Source organism: Mauremys reevesii, linkage group 9 (genome assembly GCF_016161935.1).
Source record: "Mauremys reevesii isolate NIE-2019 linkage group 9, ASM1616193v1, whole genome shotgun sequence".
Taxonomy (NCBI): Eukaryota; Metazoa; Chordata; order Testudines; family Geoemydidae; genus Mauremys; species Mauremys reevesii.
In genome coordinates this window covers 47,023,205-47,043,259 of record NC_052631.1, presented here as the reverse complement: position 1 = coordinate 47,043,259, position 20,055 = coordinate 47,023,205, and the positions used below count along the sequence as shown (strand labels likewise).

General features: G+C 44.1%; 2 protein-coding genes across 4 annotated transcripts in view; one reads left to right on the top strand and one right to left on the bottom strand.

The window, feature by feature from the left end:
- Window positions 1-20,055, bottom strand: part of LIMS2 (LIM zinc finger domain containing 2) — a 55,985-nt gene that overhangs the window by 10,281 nt on the left and 25,649 nt on the right. For all 3 annotated transcript variants that reach the window (XM_039487809.1, XM_039487810.1, XM_039487808.1), the window contains exons 3-6: window positions 19,295-19,361; window positions 18,849-18,969; window positions 1,006-1,155; window positions 214-364 (exon numbers count right to left, since the gene is read on the bottom strand). In XM_039487809.1, the coding sequence (XP_039343743.1) occupies window positions 214-364; window positions 1,006-1,155; window positions 18,849-18,969; window positions 19,295-19,361 (489 nt within the window). The remainder of the gene's footprint in view (window positions 1-213; window positions 365-1,005; window positions 1,156-18,848; window positions 18,970-19,294; window positions 19,362-20,055) is intronic.
- GPR17 (G protein-coupled receptor 17) lies at window positions 12,148-13,631 on the top strand. Its single transcript, XM_039487812.1, has one exon. The coding sequence runs from the start codon at window positions 12,148-12,150 to the stop codon at window positions 13,162-13,164; it is 1,017 nt and encodes a 338-aa protein (XP_039343746.1). The 3' UTR covers window positions 13,165-13,631.

The window sequence follows — 20,055 nt, the reverse complement described above, 5'->3', positions numbered from 1 at the left end:
AACAATGTATTGTTATTGTGCAAAAGATGAAGTGCACCATTCACAACTCTAGTGCATGTGACTTACCCAGGTAAAGCTCACCCCAGGTAAATACAGTCTGAATTTGGCCTAAACAGGAATGGTGGAAATTTCTAATGTTCACCATAACAGCCTCCAACTTGCATTAGACCTCTGGCAGTATGCATTCCACAGGCAGCTTCACACTGATCTCACCTCAACATGCCATTGCTTCCCCAGAGCATTGACTACTCGTCCTTCGATAGGCCTGCGACAGGCTCCACAGATTGGGATACCCATCTTGTCATGGCAGGGCAGGCAATAGAGTTCCCCTTTCAGCTCCCTGGCCTCAGCAGTCAGCTCCTTCCTGAAAACAACACAAACAAGTGTTCTTGAAGCAACAGCACCGACCCAAGCCCCAGCCAACAGCTGTTTCATGATTAACCTTACGTGAGCTTCCCTCCAGACATGACTATCTAAGATGAACCTGTGGAAGAGTGAACTTCAAAGCCAACTTCCATGTTTTGGCCCCCATCTACACTATAAACACAGGCATCCTGAATTATGCTTGTGAAACATGGCTGTGGTCAAACCACTTTATAACATGGTGGTTATCTAACAGGTCTTTCTGTCCACAAATGCAAGGCTAAATCATGCGGAGCAGTTTGGCCACAACCATGTTTAAACAAGGTTATTTTTGTAATGTAAAACAGGACCTTTGAGAGTGGCTCATTTCCAGTAGACAATGGTGCCCAGTAAGCAATGGTGCCCAGTAAGCAATGCATGGAGGAAGGAGAACCCTATATAGCTGAACAGAATAACTCCAATTCTTCTATCCATTTGATCCCAACTTTTTTGATCTTTCACATACAGAACTTCTTGTCTGCCAGACAACTTAAAGGCTGCAAAGTGTAGCTGACGATTACACAGTCCAGAAAGAGACTGAACTGTTGTCCATACAGGACATTTCCCTGGTTTACTGATGAAAGCTGAGAGAGGAGAACATACCCGCAGTGGGTGCAGTTGAAGTGATCTGGATGGTAGGAGTCATTCCTGAACATCAGAGGCTGCTCATCGATTATCAGGTGGCACTTCTGACAGATATACTTGCCTAGCCCCTTGGCTTTCTCCCGATTATGGCAAGGCCTGCACAGGTGCCTGGGTGAAAATTGGAAAGAAAGGGTAGCATTAGCACTGTAGAATCTTTCTAGAAGAGAGTCGTGCTCTGCACATTTTTGGTTAGGGTTACAGGTTTCTGTAACCTTCTTCCAAAGACAGCAGTCGCTGTTCTAACCCCACTGCTCTAGAGGATGGGAGTTAAACGTCATCTAGTGGTGCTAGTGTTAACCAAACCCTGAGGTAGCCTTGTAACTCCACCTGCCCCATTCAGATACAGTTAGGTATTTCCTAGGCCTCTTTATGTGGCATTTCTTCTCTTCACTGCAGATGTCAAGTGCAGTAAAAACAGTAGACAGTTTAGCTGTCTGTAACTGCAAGTGTGCACTAAGCTTACAAACACAATGGAGACCGCACGTGGGCCCAAATCACTATGCATGAAGCATCTGCTTTTGTACGTAGCAATAAAGACACTCAAAGGTGTGCATATCAGAGTAGCTAATAAATGTCTTATCAACACAGCGGAGAGCTTGTGTGCACATATGTACGTAAGTATGTTCCTACAAATCTATAATTGTGTTTGTGTTTACATAAATCTAAGCACACAATCCTCTGACTGCTCTGTTGAAGGGAGTTCACTCTCAGTGCTCCTCTTGAAGGTACATTGCTAAAGTGCCTCCATCATGGTTGGATCCATTAGTCCTCACTAACCAGGACAAACCAGAGAGTCTTTGAATCATAGCCCTTCTACCCAAAAGCTCCCTATTAAGTTTAAGACAAACAAGGGAGTCTGCAGCTCTGTGCTGCAAACACTTAATACTTTTCAAACTGCAACAGAAGCACAAGTCCTGATTGGGCAGGGCATGCGACTGACATTGCTGGGAGTGAAGTCTGTGACAAAAGGGATAAAAGATAAACAGCTGTAAAGGTCAGTGCTCCTGTTTACACAGAGACTAATCAAAAGACAAGGAGCTGAATCAGCCAGTTTGATGCCCAGTATTTAAAAGCTCTCATGGGGTGGTCTTTAGTTTAGTTCACCCATCGGCTGTCTTCCCAGCAGTAGTGTTGTTTGCTGGGTGTGGAGGTTTGGCTAAATTGAACACATAGCAGGCAAATGGAGAAAATAATCTACGCCTATTTTCTCACCATCGTCCAAGCTGACAAAAGCATGCTTAGTTCTCCCTCACTACAGTCACGCGTATATCCCTGGTTAAGATTTAAAGGTATTCTCTCAAAGAGCCCATCAACTACAGGGAACAATGGTAAAGGAAAGGTGGTGTCATGGCTAACACAACAAACTGACTAGGAGTCAGAAGATCTGGGTTCTATTCCAGGCTCTCTCTCTTGGATTTCCTGTGGGACTTTGGGCAAGCCACTTAACCTCAAGTTTCCCCATCTGTAAAATGGGGCTAAAAATACTTCCATGTGGCACAGGGGTGTTGTGTGGCCTCAAACATTTATGATCCTCAGATGGAAAGCGCCTGCATAAGCTGAAAGTATGATTATTATTTTCTCACTTTTTAAGTCCTCTTTTGTGTAATAGTCTCTTTGCAGGGCTGGAACCACTGTCCTCCCAGACGGAGCCACAGTCCCCACAAAAAGCAGACAGCGCCCCATTATAAGAGAGCATGCAGCTGTGCTCATCCCTGGATAAAGGCATCAATTTTATTCAGCACTGTCAAATGGGGACTAATTATACAGGGCAGGACACTGGGACCCTGCAGCAAGTGTCCTGAAAAAGACCCCTCTCATTCAGCTGAATAAGGGGCCTTCAACCCTTTGCACTGATAAACCATTATCAACCCCTCCCCATTCACAAACCCTCTCTGCTGTCCCATAGACCCTCCTCTATTGCAAGCAAAGTGAAGTTTTGGAATCACAGAGCTGTTGCCATAGCAGCCACCCCTCTCACCCCCACTCCTACCATTATGGAATTATCCCATTCTCAAGTGTCCTATTGTGTCTATTAATACCAGACTCCCCCCCTCCCAATACCCCTTTCCACCCCTCTAAAATAATCACAGAACTCCAAAGAGTCAGTGTAAAAGACTAGGGGGTTCAGAGAGACTTTAAGAAGCAGGACAAACACTGAAATATTCAAAAAAATAACAGCAGCAGCAGCGGTTCACCCCTTCCAAGGCGTCAGCTGGAATGAAAACTGCCTTTCTTTGCAAGTGTGCCATCTCCTCTCGTCTGTTGTGTGAGCTGATAATGCACTATCAGAGCTAGCAGGACTCTATATAGAGGGTCTCTCTCTTCCACCCTCACTAAGTCTGAAACGGTCTGCTCTTTCTGAATCATCAGACGGCTTTCAGCTTTGACGCTTCCCCTTGATTCGCTGGCATCAAAAGGAGCTCCCAGAGATTTACTCTAGAAGGACTTTACCCTTCACTGGTAGGACTGCGCCGTCAACAGGTAAGAGAACTGGCTTTGGCTGGTAGAATAATGGAGGCACTTTCCTGCTGGCTTTACGCTGTTGTAGCCGAGTCAGCGAGGGTGGTGGGAGATGTACAGAGTGGCTAATACACACAGTGTATGAGTTGTTAAACAAATAGAGTCCACAAAGAATTTCATTATAATCACTCTTATCCCCTAAATTAGAATAGCTTTCCAAATGTCTCCATTTTCAGCCATTAGTACAGACAGGCATACACCACAAATGTCACCTCATTACATTATTAATTTCCCATGGGCAACCGAGTATTCTCAGCCAGAGGGAAGTCAGCTCTGGAGGGAGGGAGTTTCATCCAGTGTTAAATGATCTTCTGGGAAAGATGCAAGATCTTCCTGCTTGACAAAGCATTTCCACCATCATCAGCACTGATCATTTAAAACAAAACAGATCATTCCCCAGGCAGAACCACCTTTAATCAAAAGAATGAGAGAAGAGCAGAAAACTGTGAAGTCCACCAAAGAATTCATCATGCGCTTCTAGCTAGGAAGCACTTAGATTGTAGCAAAAACCAAGCTAGCTTGATTTCTTATTTAAGATGAACTAGAAAGTTTTGCTTATTCTTCATCAGGTTTTTATTAACAAATAGGAAGAACACCCATTGGAACAGTAATATCATTGTATAAACTATTATAACTATCCAAGAGAGTATCAATGTAGTGTGGGTGTGAGAGAGGGGGAGGGCCATAAAATATGGCTGTATGCACACATTCTAAATGACTAACTACATCCCTGCTTATAAATCAGCTATGGGAGGCTTGGAATAATGGCTAACCCCAGAATAGAGCTCTATTCAGCAATCTGTAAATCACTAAATACTCACACTACCCCAGCAGCGCAAGTCAAGTGGAATTCTGGGCTTGGGAACCAGACAACTAAAGAATTCTTCTGCCTACAGATTCAGAACCTCTTGCGTTGTAGAACAAGCCCCGGATACTAGATAATTTAAAAAAGGAGATATGATTTCTAATTAGCTTCAAGCAAAAGCATTTGTACATGCTACAGTGACAAGTTCATTAGAGATTACAGAGTTATTCTGCAGTGTACCACAATAGAACAAAAATAAACTAAAAGCCTAATACAAAAATGTGCATGTTTATTTTTAATCAGATTTTAAAAAAAAAATTATAATAATTTGCTAAACCTTCTTCATGTGTTATTACCAGAGGCACAGAGTAAAGCCATCCCTGGTTTCCCACAGCTCTAGTGTTATTGTGCTATGAACATTTAAAACCGCACATTTTTTAAATTAGCATTTCAATTCTCAAAGCCAATGCAGCAATTAATTCTAGTGATACATAAACTTCTCCTGAGCTACTCAAATGCCAAGGACACCTTCATTTTCAAGTCAACAATCAACACTAATGGCTACAAAAATTAAAGTATGTTAAAACAGCACGAGTTAAAACTCGGAGGATCATTTGAGTTTAGAACCTAACTGAAAGGGTTTTGTAATGTAGCAAATTGCCGGCACTACTATGATGGGTCTCACGTTTTCTCTTCTTGTAGGGGTGTTCAGGGCGCCACTTCTCAGCCCTGATCTGGGGTATTAACTGTACCACTAGTATCCCAAAGAGGGGGCATAGAGAGGGAGGGACCCGGGCCCGCCCTCTACTCCGGGTCCCAGCCCGGGGAGAAACCACTCGAACTAGTGATTCCTTCCCCTGGGCTACTTCCCTCTGCAGCCCTTCATTTTGTGGGGCTTCCTGCCCTCTCTCTGCTTAGGCAAGGTTTCTCCCAACCCTTTGTGTCTATGGAGTCCCTCTGCTCTGTACAAGCCGTGTTTCCCTTTACCTAGGTCTTGGTCTTCTGGCCCGCCACAGCACTTTTCCAAGCTCTCCTCTGCTTCCCTTCAAACTGCTCTCCTTCAAACTGGTCTCTGCTCCAACACCAAACCACTCTGCTTCAACTCCTCCAACTGTCTGATTGAAGCGGGTTTTTTTTTTAATCAGGTGACTGGCTCCAGGTGCTCTAATTGGCTTAATTGGCTTCAGGTGCTCTAATTAAACTGTAGCAGCCTCTCTTCCCTCTACAGGCAATAAGGCTCTCATCATGCTTGGGCTTACATATCTCCCCTCTATCACTCTCCTGCTGCCCTCTGGCCATGCTGTATCACAGTAAAAAGAGCCATTTATTTTCTTCACACCTTCTGACAAAGAAAGAAAGAGAGGCTCTCACAGGGTAACATATGTAACAGCAGCTTCCTCCCATAACGATACTGACTTTTGACAGATAAGAACATATGTGAGCTAGAGCCATCAACATTTAATCAACTCCTGCAGCCCCAATCCCCAAGATGTTTCTCCTCCCTGTGACTACCCTACTGGACTTCTTGATATTCCTCACTCAACCCCCTGCAGTCCTGTGGTGAAATCCTGGCACCACTGAAGTCAAATGAGTTTTGTCATTGACTTCAACAGAGCCAGGATTTCATCATTGGTGTCTTTGCTATTCTGTGTCAGATACTGACAGAAAACTATCTCAAACCCCAAATGCACCACAGGAAGTCAGTTCTAACAGAATCTGATCACCTCAGAGAATTTTAAGATAAAATGATAAAATGCACATCACTCCAAGTCCCTTAATGTTGGGGCTGCAGATGGGGAGCAAACTGTTGCCCGGAGGAAGATTCCACCAAAAACCTAGCCTACAGCAAATGAAATCTCTGTCTGGACTGTAAGATGACCCGATGCCAGCCTTTTAGACTCACATCCACCTGGTGTTTCATTTTTAACAGGGTGTTATAAGTGAATATAAAACTAATGGCTAACCACAGTCTAATCTAACTCTTGCTATGCAGGATCATGCCTCCTTACACATTTGTTTGTGGATGGAATTATTTAAATAAATGGAGTGGTAGCACAAAGAGTGTAAATTCAAAGAGTCACACAATGAGTATTAATGTGGAAGTGCCCTGTCTTCAATAGCCATTAAAGGGGTAAGGTTTCCTCCTCCTTTGGTGTAAAATAGAAAAAATAAGGATAACAAGTCTTTTAGCTTCCAATACCACTTTCATTTAGGGACTAAACTCACAAGGTTTTTTCCAAAGTAACACCAGCAAAAATGTGTATACTCCACAAACACTATCTTTCCATGTGCAAACCTGGGAAGCATGTACACAAAGAGGCAAGTCTCATAAGGACATAAGAACGGCTGTACTGGGTCAGACCAAAGGTCCATCTAGCCCAGTATCCTGTCTTCCGACAGTGGCCAAGGCCAGGTGCCCCAGAGGGAATGAACAGAACAGGGAATCATCAAGTGATCCATCCCCTGTCACTCATTCCCAGCTTCTGGCAAACAGAGGCTAGAACACCATCCCTGCCCATCCTGGCTAATAGCCATTGATGGACCTGTCCTCCATGAACTTATCTAGTTATTTTTTGAACTGTTATAGTCTTGGCCTTCATAACATCCTCTGGAAAAGAGTTCCACAGGCTGACTGTGCATCATGTGAAAAAATACTTCCTTTGATTTGTTTTAAACCTGCTGCCTATTAATTTCATTTGGTGACCCCTAGTTCTTGTGTTATGAGAAGGAGTAAATAATGTTTCCTTATTTATTTTCTCCACACCAGTCATGATTTTATAGACCTCAATCATATCCCCCCTTAGTTGTCTCTTTTCCAAGCTGAAAAGTCCCCAGTCTTATTAATCTCTCCTCATACAAAAGCCATTCCATACCTCTGATAATTTTTGTTGCCTTTTTCGGAACCTTTTCCAATTCCAATATATCTTTTTTGAGATGGGGTGACCACATCTGCACGCAGTATTCAAGATGTGGACGTACCATGGATTTATACAGAGGCAATATGATATATTATTATCTATCCCTTTCTTAATGATGATCAACATTCTGTTAGCTTTTTTGACTGCTGCTGCACATTGAGCGGATGTTTTCAGAGAACTATCCACAATGACTCCAATACCTCTTTCTTGAGTGGTAACACCTAATATAGTTGGGATTATGTTTGCTAATGTGCATTACTTTGCATTTATCAACAAGTCTCCATTTTGCACATGTAAATGTGGGGCAAATATGCATGTCCACTGTTACAGAATGTGCTGTGCTTTGAAAAATGTGGTCCATGGATCAGTGTTCCGTTCAAGCATTGAGGCAGGCTGTCCTCATACTCTCATTTTTATTCTTTCAGTAATAAACAGGAACAAGCACACAGCTGGTTGGAGCACAAAGGATCCTGTAGTCCTAAATCTCCAAACTTCACAGCTGAGCTGCACAGCATTTCAACACAGAGAAAGAGGGACCCACTGTGGCCAGATGGGAGAATTTCTATTTCTTAATTCTATCCATTCTCACTTCTATTGATCTTCATCCTTCTTGTCTGTCAACCAGCTTGGCAGTGAAAGAAGTCTGGTTCAGAGTATGCCCACTTCTATCCACCTATCTGAAAGACAGGTGTTTTCTTGGGATTCTGTTTCCAGTGTCTGTGTTACTGGACTATTCTTCACCAGAAATTTCACCTCTTAAATGTTCCTGAGCAATAATCATAGCTCTGAGGGAAGGTGGGGCATTACCCTCTGCAGCAGCCACTCGTCTACTGCTGTATAATTTCAGGATGCAGCAAGGTTTTTGCCAGAGGCATCTTCGATAACATCAGCAACCATCTCAATGGTTTGTTAACTAGGGTAAGGGGGAACTGGCTGATCAGAAAGGAGGAAGCATCTATTTACATATCTTAATTAACAGCAATGATGTGAAAGTAAAGAGTGGCTGTTTCACACAGACAGGGGTTGCCTGGACAAAAGCCAAACTCCTACACCAAACAGACATTCTCCTTGACTTGTGCGATTGTTACTTAAGGAAAACACTCTTTTCCAGATATTTTTCGGACCCAATTCCACTTCCCACTGCCTCTGTAATCTCCAATACATCCCAGACCACTCCTGCTCCCCTTGTGGGCTTCCTTCCCTACCTAATATTTCCTCCATCTATCCCAGCACCCTCTCCCTCCGACTTCTTCAGCTTCCTTTACTGCTTCCCCTTATACAAATATACTATACCATCCTGTACTACTGGTCAAATACCACAGCAGTACCAGTGCCTTGGCGTTAAACACTCCCTTTGCCAATTCAGAATCTGGACCAGTATGACAGAATACTAGAGCCTTTTATTTTTAAATAAAAGGAGGAAAACCAGATACTTGATCCCCATTTTAAGCAAACAAGTAGAAATAATAAAGTTTGACATAAGTCCTCAACTAGCTAAGTACAACAGTTTAATGTGGTTTTGGTAAAAATGTTGCAGGTGCTAATAGAAAAACCTACAGGGGTTGATGCCATGATCCCTGGGATTGTTGTGGAGGAAGAAAATTCCCAAAAGTTTTCTCTCAGTTCCCAACAGATCATTCGATTGCGCATGTGGGTTAGCATGCAGGTGGTCTGAACACAGATTTTTGGGATCTGCCAGAGCCCAAGGCTTTCTACACAGAGCCCATGTACCTTCATGATGTCCCTTAGTCTCAAGTGAATCTCCCCCATACCCCGGTTAATACAGCAGCAGGTGAATCATACTGACATTCACTTTGTTCCTTTGCTGGCTGCTACCCTGTATATCCCAAAATACATTAGCCTACATTTTCAAGAGTAACTAGTGATCTTGTGAGCCCAAGTTGACACCTCAAAGGAGTTTCCATGTAGTGGATCATGGCATCAACCCCTGCAGGTTTTCCTTTGCTAGGGGAATCCTTCCACTGTCTTCGCTGTGTCCCAGTGAAGCACTCTCAATGGGCCCCATAGACAAGGGGATGGTGCTGCAGACACATCTGACCCACTCTCCCCTCCCCACATCCCTCAGAGACAGTGGGAGATGTACAATAGACTCAACTCCATGTACAGATGTAGTTCAGGAAGGGATCCAGCTCACAGTTTTGTCATATTTTCATTTTATAGACTAGGGAGCAGGTGAGGGGAATAATATAAAAGACTCAAAGCCAGAGTAAGAGTTAGAGATTCTAATTCAAGATCGGTTGCATATCATAGAAAAGCTCTGGGTAAGTGTCCATGAAAGTCTGGTCATTTTGCACTGCTGCTGTGGGCAGCAGTGAGAGTGACAAGAATAAGGTCAATTTCACTATGTTGCTGGTTGAGAAAGCTACAGGGTCAGTTGCAGCAGATATAGTTACTGGAGCTTTCAAGGAAGAGGAACATGCAACCACTGAAAAAGGAACACAGTAGCAGAGAAATTCCCCTCGTAACAGCCAGGGAAGTCCAGTGCTCTTTCCCAAAGCAAGTCAATAGCGTTTCACTGTCTGAATCAATTGAGGCAGAAGCCACTGCACTGTTTGGAAGAACTTTCTTCTGAATCCCAGCCCAGTAACAAAACCAACTCTGGGGATTTTCCGGTTAAAAAAAATAAAAAAATTCCTGGCACCTGTTCCCAGGAACCATGCACCTAGAGACATTTCTACCAGAGATGGATATATGAACTCTCCCCTCCCCATTCTCTCCAGCAATAAGCCAGATACTCTCAAAGGTTGTTTGTTTTTTTTAAAAAACAAAGGATACCTATGTCTCCAGTGAAGTTTCTGTATAAGGACCTGTGACTGTAGTCCCAGGGGTGCCATGCTGAGATTGCTCAATTAGGGCAAACTGTAAAGAAGGGCAGAATCTCCAAAACTGGTGGTTATTCCAATACTTAGATCCACCAAGCCAGTCACAAAACAGCTTCTATAATACCTTATTGGTTACTCAGAAGCCAAAAACACAGTTCCCTTAAAGCAACCCAGCCTTCTCCCAGACAGCCAAGTCAAATATGATGAGGATTACTAAAAATCTTGTTCATCATATAAAAAGTTCTACCAATCCCAAAGGATCGGACACATTACCTCCCAGGTTAATGAATATTTCAGATCTTACCCAAATACACACTTACAGCCAATTATTATTAACTAAACTAAGATTTATTAAAAAAAGAAGAGAGCGTATTGGTTAAAAGATCATTATACATACAGGTATGAAGAGAGTTCTTAGGTCAGTTTTATAGTACAGATGGTGAGCTTAGAGTTGCAAAGCATCCTTTCCAGAATCACTTCATTAGGTTATAGTCCAATGTCCATATCCAATACCAGGGCTATCCAGAATGGCACTGGAGACCACAGTCTTGCGACTCAAACTTCCCTATGAAGCTTAAGCAGATCTGAGGTCCCAAGCGTTTTTAACAGAGATTTTTGCAGCCTCTTGACAGCACACAGTCCTTGGCTGAACAATAGGCTTTTGAAGTAACCTTCTATTTCCTAAGCATTACTAGTAATTAATTAGTACAAGATATTTATCTATTAAGCAGTTCATAGATAATTTATACAAACTTCAAAGAGAAGTACAGACAATGAAATTATTACACCCAAGTTTCATTTAAATGTTAATATTCCCTTTTGCTCTCCGAATCAATAGACAGGATTCATCTATTTACATGGTTAACATCTAACAAGATATAAGTACCATATATACTCATTCATTAGCCTGTTCGTTTATAAGCCGACCCCCCAAGATGGATAGGTAAAAACAGCAAAAACTGTATCACCCTTTCATAAGCTGACCCTATATTTCAGGGGTTGGCAAACTTTGGCTCCTGGCCCATTAGGGTAAGCCGCTAGTGGGCCTGGATTTTTGGTTTACCTGGAGCATTCACAGGTACGGAGCCCCTCAGCTCCCAGTGGCCGCAGTTTGCTGTTCCCTGACAATGGGAGCTCCTGCAGCTCTGATTGGCTGGGAACAGCGAACCGCAGCCGCTGGGAGCTGAGGGGCTCCATGCCTGCAGACGCTCCAGGTAAACAAAATGACAATATATTAGATATTCAAAGCAATGATTCCATAGAGTTTAAAATCATCAAATTTTGGTGTAGACCCATTTATAAGCCAACCCCTGCTCTTTGATGTGTCAGTTTTTTACCAAAAATATTTGGCTTATGAATGAGTATATACAGTAAACACATACAATTAGTACTACCTCTAATTCTCTAACAATACAGGTTTGCATGTCAAAGCTCTAGTCTATTTAACAGGGCTATGTTAGCTATTGCTAAGGAACAGCCCTAATTACCATTTATATACTTCTCTAATATGTCTTTAAAGGTTCAATTTGGCTAATTTAGTCTGCAAGTTGCTTAACCCTTTCTGGCCCTGTGTCACAGGAGCTCTTTAAATCCTAGGACAAATAGTACCAATATTTTGGTACCATGCCAAAAATCAGTCGCTCTCTGACTGTATAGTGCCTATTTCAACTTTTCTGTTAACCTGGTACAGGGTGTCTAGCATCTTTATCACTTACTAAGTCTCAGAATATCTTGGAGATAAATGTACAGCCAGTTAATTGCATTACAATGTTTTCTTCAAATGACAGGAAAGGTCTGGAAAACCCAATTGAGAGGGAGGAGTTTATAATTCTGAAGTAGGTCAGACTCTGAGTTTATAAAAATTGGGCAGTGTCCTTTTAATTACTTCTCTCAGCAAGCAGGAGACATGTTGACTCATTTCCATGCGGTCTCACCATTACCAAGGTTCTTTGTAAGATCTGTTTTCTTGATTTTTTTCAGGTCCCTGGTTGGTGCCCCAGAGCTGTAGTGAGGAATGAATGGTCCAGCAGATCCTTCAAGCCTATTCCTCAACTCCTCCCTGGAAACTTCAGAACAATGTGGCAAAGAGACCCATATAGAGAACATCCTTTTTGCCACTTTTTATCTCCTGGATTTCATCCTGGCTTTTGCTGGCAATACCCTAGCTCTTTGGCTCTTCATCCGAGACCAAAAGTCAGGCACTCCAGCCAATATTTTCCTGATGCATCTTGCTGTGGCCGACCTGTTTTTTGTGCTGGTTCTACCCACCCGGCTAGTATATCACTTTTCTGGAAATCACTGGCCATTTGGCGAGATCCCATGCAGACTCATTGGCTTCCTTTTTTATCTCAACATGTATGCCAGTATCTACTTCCTCATGTGCATCAGCGTTGACCGCTTTCTAGCCATCGTGCACCCTGTGAAGTCCATTAAACTCCGCAGGTCACTTTACGCCCACTTGGCATGTGCCTTTCTTTGGGTTATAGTTGCTGTTGCAATGACACCTCTGTTGGTCAGTGTGCAGACAGCTGAGATGAACAACACGACTGTCTGCCTACAGCTCTACAGAGAGAAGGCATCACGCCATGCTCTCGTGTCCTTGGCAGTGGCATTCACCTTTCCATTTATTACTACAGTGACCTGCTACTTATTGATTATCCGTAGCCTGAGGAGTGGGAACAGAGTTGAGAAGCACTTGAAGGAAAAAGCCATCAAGATGATCATAGTTGTCCTAATGATCTTTCTGGTCTGTTTCGTACCCTATCACATCAATCGCTACATTTATGTTCTCCATTATGATGGCACCAAGACTTCCTGTGAAACCCAGCGAGTCCTGGCACTCAGTAACCGCATCACTTCCTGCCTTACCAGCCTGAATGGCGCCCTTGACCCAGTGATGTATTTCTTTGTGGCTGAGAAGTTCCGTGAGGCCTTGTGCAGCTTGTTTTGTGGCAAAAGAGCTGCAATGATGCCTCCAAGTTATGAAGGGAAGACAAATGAGAGCTCACTAAGTGCTAAATCTGAATTGTGAGCAAGTGATCATATTTGTTGTCACTTCCGGGCACAACATAGCCAAGAGACTCTCTAGAGAGTAAAAGCAAGTGACTCCAAGGACAAAGATGTTACCCCCAGAGTCAGTACCATTCCTGCAATATCAAGGAGGAGAGTTCAGTTATTCTATGCAGCTACAACCAGCAATGGCTCATCTCCACCAGAAAACAGATTGTAATCTCAGTAAATCACAAGACATCTGAACATGAATGCAACAGCAGCAGCATCTGTTGCCCAATCCTGAAGCTGAGGCCTGAATATTTAAGGATGGAGGAAGGAAACAAGAATGTAATCAATCCATGATTTCTCCATCTAAGAGTTTTATACTCAAGGCTCATTCAAGCAAATGTTGGCCACCCTGAGAAACAGAACAACTGGAATTCAAGGACTAAGGCCTGGTCTACACTGGGGGGCAGGGGAGGGGGAATCAATCTAAGATACGCAACTTCAGCTATGAGAATAGCGTAGCTGAAGTCGTCGTATCTTAGATCGAATTAAAATTACATACTTCATATCCTTGCAGCACAGGATCAACGGCCGCAGCTCCCCGTCGACTTTGCTTCCGCCTCTCGCACTGCTGGAGTTCAGCAGTCGATGGGAGAGCGATCGGGGATTGATTAATCACATCTACACTACACGCGATAAATCGATCCCTGATAGATTGATCGCTACCCACCGATCCGGTGGGTAGTGTAGACATACGCTTAGATTCAGTGGGTGATTGCCCCCTGCCCAACATGCACACCCTCCCCTGAAATACTATGTTGTGCCAGCCAAAGTGATTCAGTCCTGGGGTATCAGAGGAGAATAGTAGTGTCTCTAGATCTATTGTGAATATTTGTAGAGAGTTGGGGGGATATGGTATGCCTGTTGAATAGGGGGAAAGGGAAACCTGTGGCTGGAATAAATGGGAGACATCCTGATTCCCCAGGGATGTCAAGTTATTGTCGCCACAGGCCTCTTGTCTAAGCCCAGGATTTGGGCATGAGCAGTAAACATCATGCTAATATTTCAACCTGTCCTTGGGTTTGTGGTCTAAGGCCCTAGGAGCTGCCTTCGGTTACAGGCAGCATTTTCTGAACAAGCCTTGGGGTGTAGTCCTGTTTGAATTATCAATCACCTTAATAATCTCAGGCTAAAATAAAAGGGAATGGAAAGAAGTCTCATGAAAAAAATCAGTAAAGCGAATATCTTCCATTGGTTTATAAATGCTGAACCCTAAAACTGAATCCCTGTAAAAAAAAAAAAAAAAGCCAAGAAGATGAAAAGTAGATATGTTGAAAGTGTGAAACCCAGTCTGCTTGGGGAAAGCCTTAACGCTCTTTAGAGTGTTTTGTTTGGTCTGAAAAACATTTCATTTGCTACATATGATCACTAACCTAGTTTAGCTTAACTACCCTCACTGATAAATGTTGCACCCAATGGAACACATCTGGATATTAAAACAAGCAGAGGAGGTAGGAGAAATCCCATGCTATAAAAGGAGAAGAGCAGAAGAATCCATTGTGTCCACTAGGAACCTTGCTAAGCCAATCATATTTGCCTCTGAAATGCTTAGGTACGGCAGTGATGAGCACAATAGAAAGCCATATGATAGATCAATCTTATTTACATATTCTACCCATGCCCTTGGGAAGGAGCTCTCGATGTCTCCAAGAGTTTAGATCCTAAATTATGAAATCAAATAGCTTTTTATCTTGGTTAAGTTTCTGGAATCCTGACTGCTTTCCCAGCTGGTACCCAGCCTGGTCAAAGGCACTGGCCAATCAGAGACACTAGCCAAGAAGCCAAAAGGAAAATCCATTAACTGTAATTCTGGATGCCTAGAGACTGGTGTTATACGGAGGATTACTTGAACAGCAAGTAATTATGGAAGGTTCCCTGGTGGACAGGATGAAGCAAATAATCCTCTTTCCTTTTCCCACGTTGATCACATCAGCGGGTAGAAACATCAACTCAATGACTCTCTCAACCCCTGCTGGACAGAGGTATAACAGTCTGAAGTTAATCCACTGTGCTTCAGAATTCAAAGCTATCTGCCAAACTGTCTGTCTCTCTTCTTACCGGGATGTGCTTTTGTACAAGTTTCATGTCCTCTTTGTATTATTTTTGCCATTAATTTTTTTAAAACAAAAAACTTTTTGGACTTGTTCAGACCTATTATACATATATAAAATAAATAGTTTAAAAGGATCAGTGAGGAGATGGTCTTTTTATTAACAGAGGCTCCCCCTCAGGCCATGGCTACACTTGCAGGTGTGCAGCGCTGGGAGTTACAGCTGTCTTCGTACAGCTGTGTAGGGAAAGCGCTGCAGTGTGGCCACACTGATAGCTACCAGCGCTGCAGTGTGGCCACATTTGCAGCATTTGCAGCGCTGCTGGGAGTGGTGCATTATGGGCAGCTATCCCAGCGTTCAAGTGGCTGCAACGTGCTTTTCAAAAGAGGGGGGTGGGGTGGAGTGTGACAGGGAGCGTGGGGGAGACAGAAAGAGTGGATTTTTGGAGCCGACACTGTGTGTCAGCTCCCTGCCTTGCAAGTTCTAAGGACTGGAAGATACACAGCACCAACCTTCAATCATTTTAAAACTTTCGACCCCTTCCCCCACCCCTCTCTTATTCACTAAATGCAAATAGCCTTCAGACCACATAAGCAGCTGTTTCAAAACGGACCCCTCCCTCCCCCCACTTCTCTCCTCAAGCAAATTATCTCTCTCCTCAAGCAAACACTAGCTGTGCACATTCCAAAGGAATTCCCCTGCCTGCCTCTGCTCCAGCAAACAGGAGCTGTGTTTGTTTTTTAGATAAGCAGCTCCGGGAGCCCAGAGTTCACAACAAAACAAAGAGAGGCATCACAACAAAACAAAGAATGTTATCTGGTACTTAAAGCATTTTGGGAAGGTTCCGGAGGTCAGTTACAGTGTAGTAAGATTAATCACTGTTTACACTTGCTCCCCAGCGCTGCATCACCAGCACTGCACTTGTTATACCTGAGGCAGATCAGGTGTACGGCCAGCGCTGCAGCCAGGGAGATGCAGCGCTGGATGTGCCTTGCAGGTGTGGACAGTTACTAAGGCCTGGTCTACACTACGCGTTTAAACCGGTTTTAGGAGCATTAAACCGATTTAACGCCACACCCGTCCACACTAAGAGGCCCTTTATATCGATATAAAGGGCTCTTTAAACCGGTTTCTGTACTCCTCCCTAATGAGAGGAGTAGCGCTAATATCGGTATTACCATATCGGATTAGGGTTAGTGTGGCCGCAAATCGACGGTATTGGCCTCCGGGCAGTATCCCACAGTGCACCACTGACCGCTCTGGACAGCAATCTGAACTCGGATGCAGTGGCCAGGTAGACAGGAAAAGCCCCGCGAACTTTTGAATATCATTTCCTGTTTGCCCAACGTGGAGCTCCGATCAGCACGGGTGGTGATGCAGTCCGAAATCAAAATCCAAAAAGAGCTCCAGCATGGACCGTACGGATGTGATCGCTGTATGGGCAGGCAAATCTGTTCTATCAGAGCTCCGTTACAGAAGACGAAATTCCAAAGCATTTTTAAAAAAATCTCCAGACAGAGGCCACAGCAGGGACTCAGCACGCTGCTGCGTGACAAACATAACAGAAAGCCAAAGAATCAAATGGACGCTCATGGAGGGAGGGAGGGGGGACTGAGGACTCAAGCTATCCCACAGTTCCTGCAGTCTCCGAAACGCATTTGCATTCTTGGCTGAGCTCCCAATGCCTGTAGTGTCAAACACATTGTCCGCGGTGGTTCAGGGCATAGCTCGTCAATTTACCCCCCTCACCCACCCCCAGAAGTAAAAGGGAAAAAAATCCTCTCTTGACTCTTTTAAATGTCACCCTATGTTTACTGAATGCTGCTGATCAACGCGATGCTGCAGCAGTCAACGGCAGCATCCTCGCCCCCCCTCATGGGTGGCTGATGGTACAATATGGCTGATATCCATCGTCATCATCAGCCTTGTGGCAGATGGTGCAGTACAATAGGACTGGTATCCGTCCTCATCATCATCCCGTGAGTGCTCCTGGCTGGCCTCCGGTGAGGTCGGCTGGGGGCGCCTGGGTAAAAAACTCCTTATCATTCCCAGTAGATGGTACAGAACGGCTGGTAACCAACTTCATCATAGCAACAGGGGGCTGAGCGCCATCAGCCCCCGCCCTTCATGTGTAAAGAAAAGATTCTGTTCTGCCTGGACTATCATAGCAGCAGGATGCTGGGCTCCTCTCCCCCACACTGCTTAATGTCCTGTCTGGACTATCATAGCAGCTGGAGGCTGCCTTCCCCTCATTTTATCTCACTAACAAGTCACTGTTTCTTATTCCTGCATTCTTTATTACTTCATCACACAAATGGGGGACACTGCAACGGTAGCCCAGGAAGGCTGGGGGAGGAGGGAATCAACAGGTGGGGTTGTTGCAGGGGCACCCCCTGTGAATGGCATACAGCTCATCATTTCTACAGGATCTGACACGGAGTGGCTGTGCTCTCTGGTTCTCTGATGCACTGGGTCTCTAGTACACTTGCCCCATATTCTAGGCAGGACTGATTCTATTTTTAGATACCATAAAGGAGGGATTGACTCAGGGAGTCATTCCCATTTTTGTCTTTTGCGCCCCCGGCCGATCTCAGCCAGAGGCAGCTATGACAGCAGCAGATGGTGCAGCACAAAAGGACTGGTGTAACCGTCATCTCATTGCCAATTTACAATGGCATGGTAGATGGTACAGAACAGCTGATAACCATCTCTGCTATCATGCAAAAGCAAATGAATGCTGCTGTGTAGCGCTGCTGAATCGCCTCTGTCAGTGGCATCTAGTACACATACGGTGACAGTGACAAGAGGCAAAACAGGCTCCATGGTTGCCATGCTATGGCGTCTGCCAGGGCAATCCAGGGAAAAAGGGCACGAAATGATTGTCTGCCGTTGCTTTCCCAGAGGAAGGAATGACTGACGACATTTACCCAGAACCACCCGCGACAATGATTTTTGCCCCATCAGGCACTGGGATCTCAACCCAGAATTCCAAGGGGCGGGGGAGACTGCGGGAACTATGGCATAGCTACAGAATAGCTACCCACAGTGCAACGCTCCAGAAATCGATGCTAGCCTCGGACCGTGGACGCACACCACCGAATTAATGTGCTTAGTGTGGCCGCGTGCACTCGATTTTATACAATCTGTTTTACTAAACCGGTTTTGTAAAATCGGAATAATCCCGTAGTGTAGACGTACCCTAAGTTGCAGCGCTGTAAACCCACCACCAGCGCTGCAACTCTCCAGTGTAGCCAAGCCCTCAGTCTCTCATGCCCCTTTCTCTCCCACATGTAGGCCAGCATCACGCCTGGAATCCTTTCCTCTCCAGACAGCCTCCTGCCCATTCACCCAAATCTATCCACAATCTACTGGCATTCTGCCTTCAGGCCCCTCCTCTACCCATATGTCCTTGATAGTCAGTGTCCTGTCCATTGCCCTTTCTCTACCCATCTCTCACTTTCCAACCACTCAGTCCTACTCCAGGCTTATTCTGTGCCTTTCTATTCTTCATCTGCCACTGTGTTTTTGTTTTATTGCGCTAACAGACCTCCTGCTCCCACATCCACAATGTACCGGGCTAAGCCCCTGTGGCTCTGCTCTCTCTTACCTGCCAGCATTTTTTACGAAGCCTAGGTCGGCAAGTGCCACATCACAGAGCTCACAACGGAAGCATTCTGGGTGCCAATTATTATTCATTGCCTTGATCACACGTCCAATAATGAACTCACCTTGGAAAGAAAAACACAACCCTTAGATGCAAACAGAACCAAATTTGAGCAAAAAATCTCTTCCCCACATCCACCCCCATTCCTTTTCAATGCCACAAGGCCCAGTATATTCTGACTTGCTGAAAATACCACTTCCTCCCACAAGAGTACCAGAAGAACATCTTCATTCCTAACCACTGCCAGAGTAATTCTTTGTTACTGTCCAGAAAGCCTGATGCTTAGGATGACCCTTGGGTTAAAATTTTCATCCCCTGTGATCCTTTGCCTCATGACTTCTACCCAGGGAAGAGAAGAGACTAGATAGTTTTGCACATGGAGATCTTACCACATTGCCCACAGCAGGGTGCAAACAGCATCTGGAAATCATGCTCACAATACTTTCGACCCTCAAACTGTTAACGAAACAAAGGAGAGAAAATCCTCAGTGAATCACAAACTGTCCACTGTAAAAATTCATACCATTATTAGAGTTTGCAGGTGACAAACTTGTAAAGGTTAAGCAAGTGTTTTCATTTCCAACTCATTCTTCGGTTGCTTGTCATTGCCTTGAAAAAAATCCTTCGAAGGTGACACTTTCCATACTTTGTCTCAGCCCCATGGAGAATTTTCTTGGACAATGGAGCCAAATCAATGCAGGTATGTTTAATGTGGGCAAAGGTGCAGGGGAAAGCAAAACCAGAACATACACAAAACACTACTACTCCTATAATTAGCTTTTCTTGTCCTTTTCTTCTGGGTTCATGTACCTCAAAAGAGCTCAAACTTGACATGATTGTTGTCCACATGGAAAATGAAAAAGAGCTTAGCATTTTAAAAATTAGATAGTTTTCAAATTACATGTTTGTACATGTGCTATAGAAAAATTTACAGCCAATTTTCAGACAAGTTCACTAATTTTGGTTACCCAACTTGAGAAACCTTGTGCCAAATTTTCAGAAGACCCAAGAACCCACTCATGCCCTATTCCGATATGCAATGTTGAGCACATTATTTTTCTTTCCTCCCCTTCTCCCATCCCCCACTTTTCCTAAAAAATAAATAAATAGGACATTAAATACAGAAACTTAAGTTAGTGCAGTATTAGAG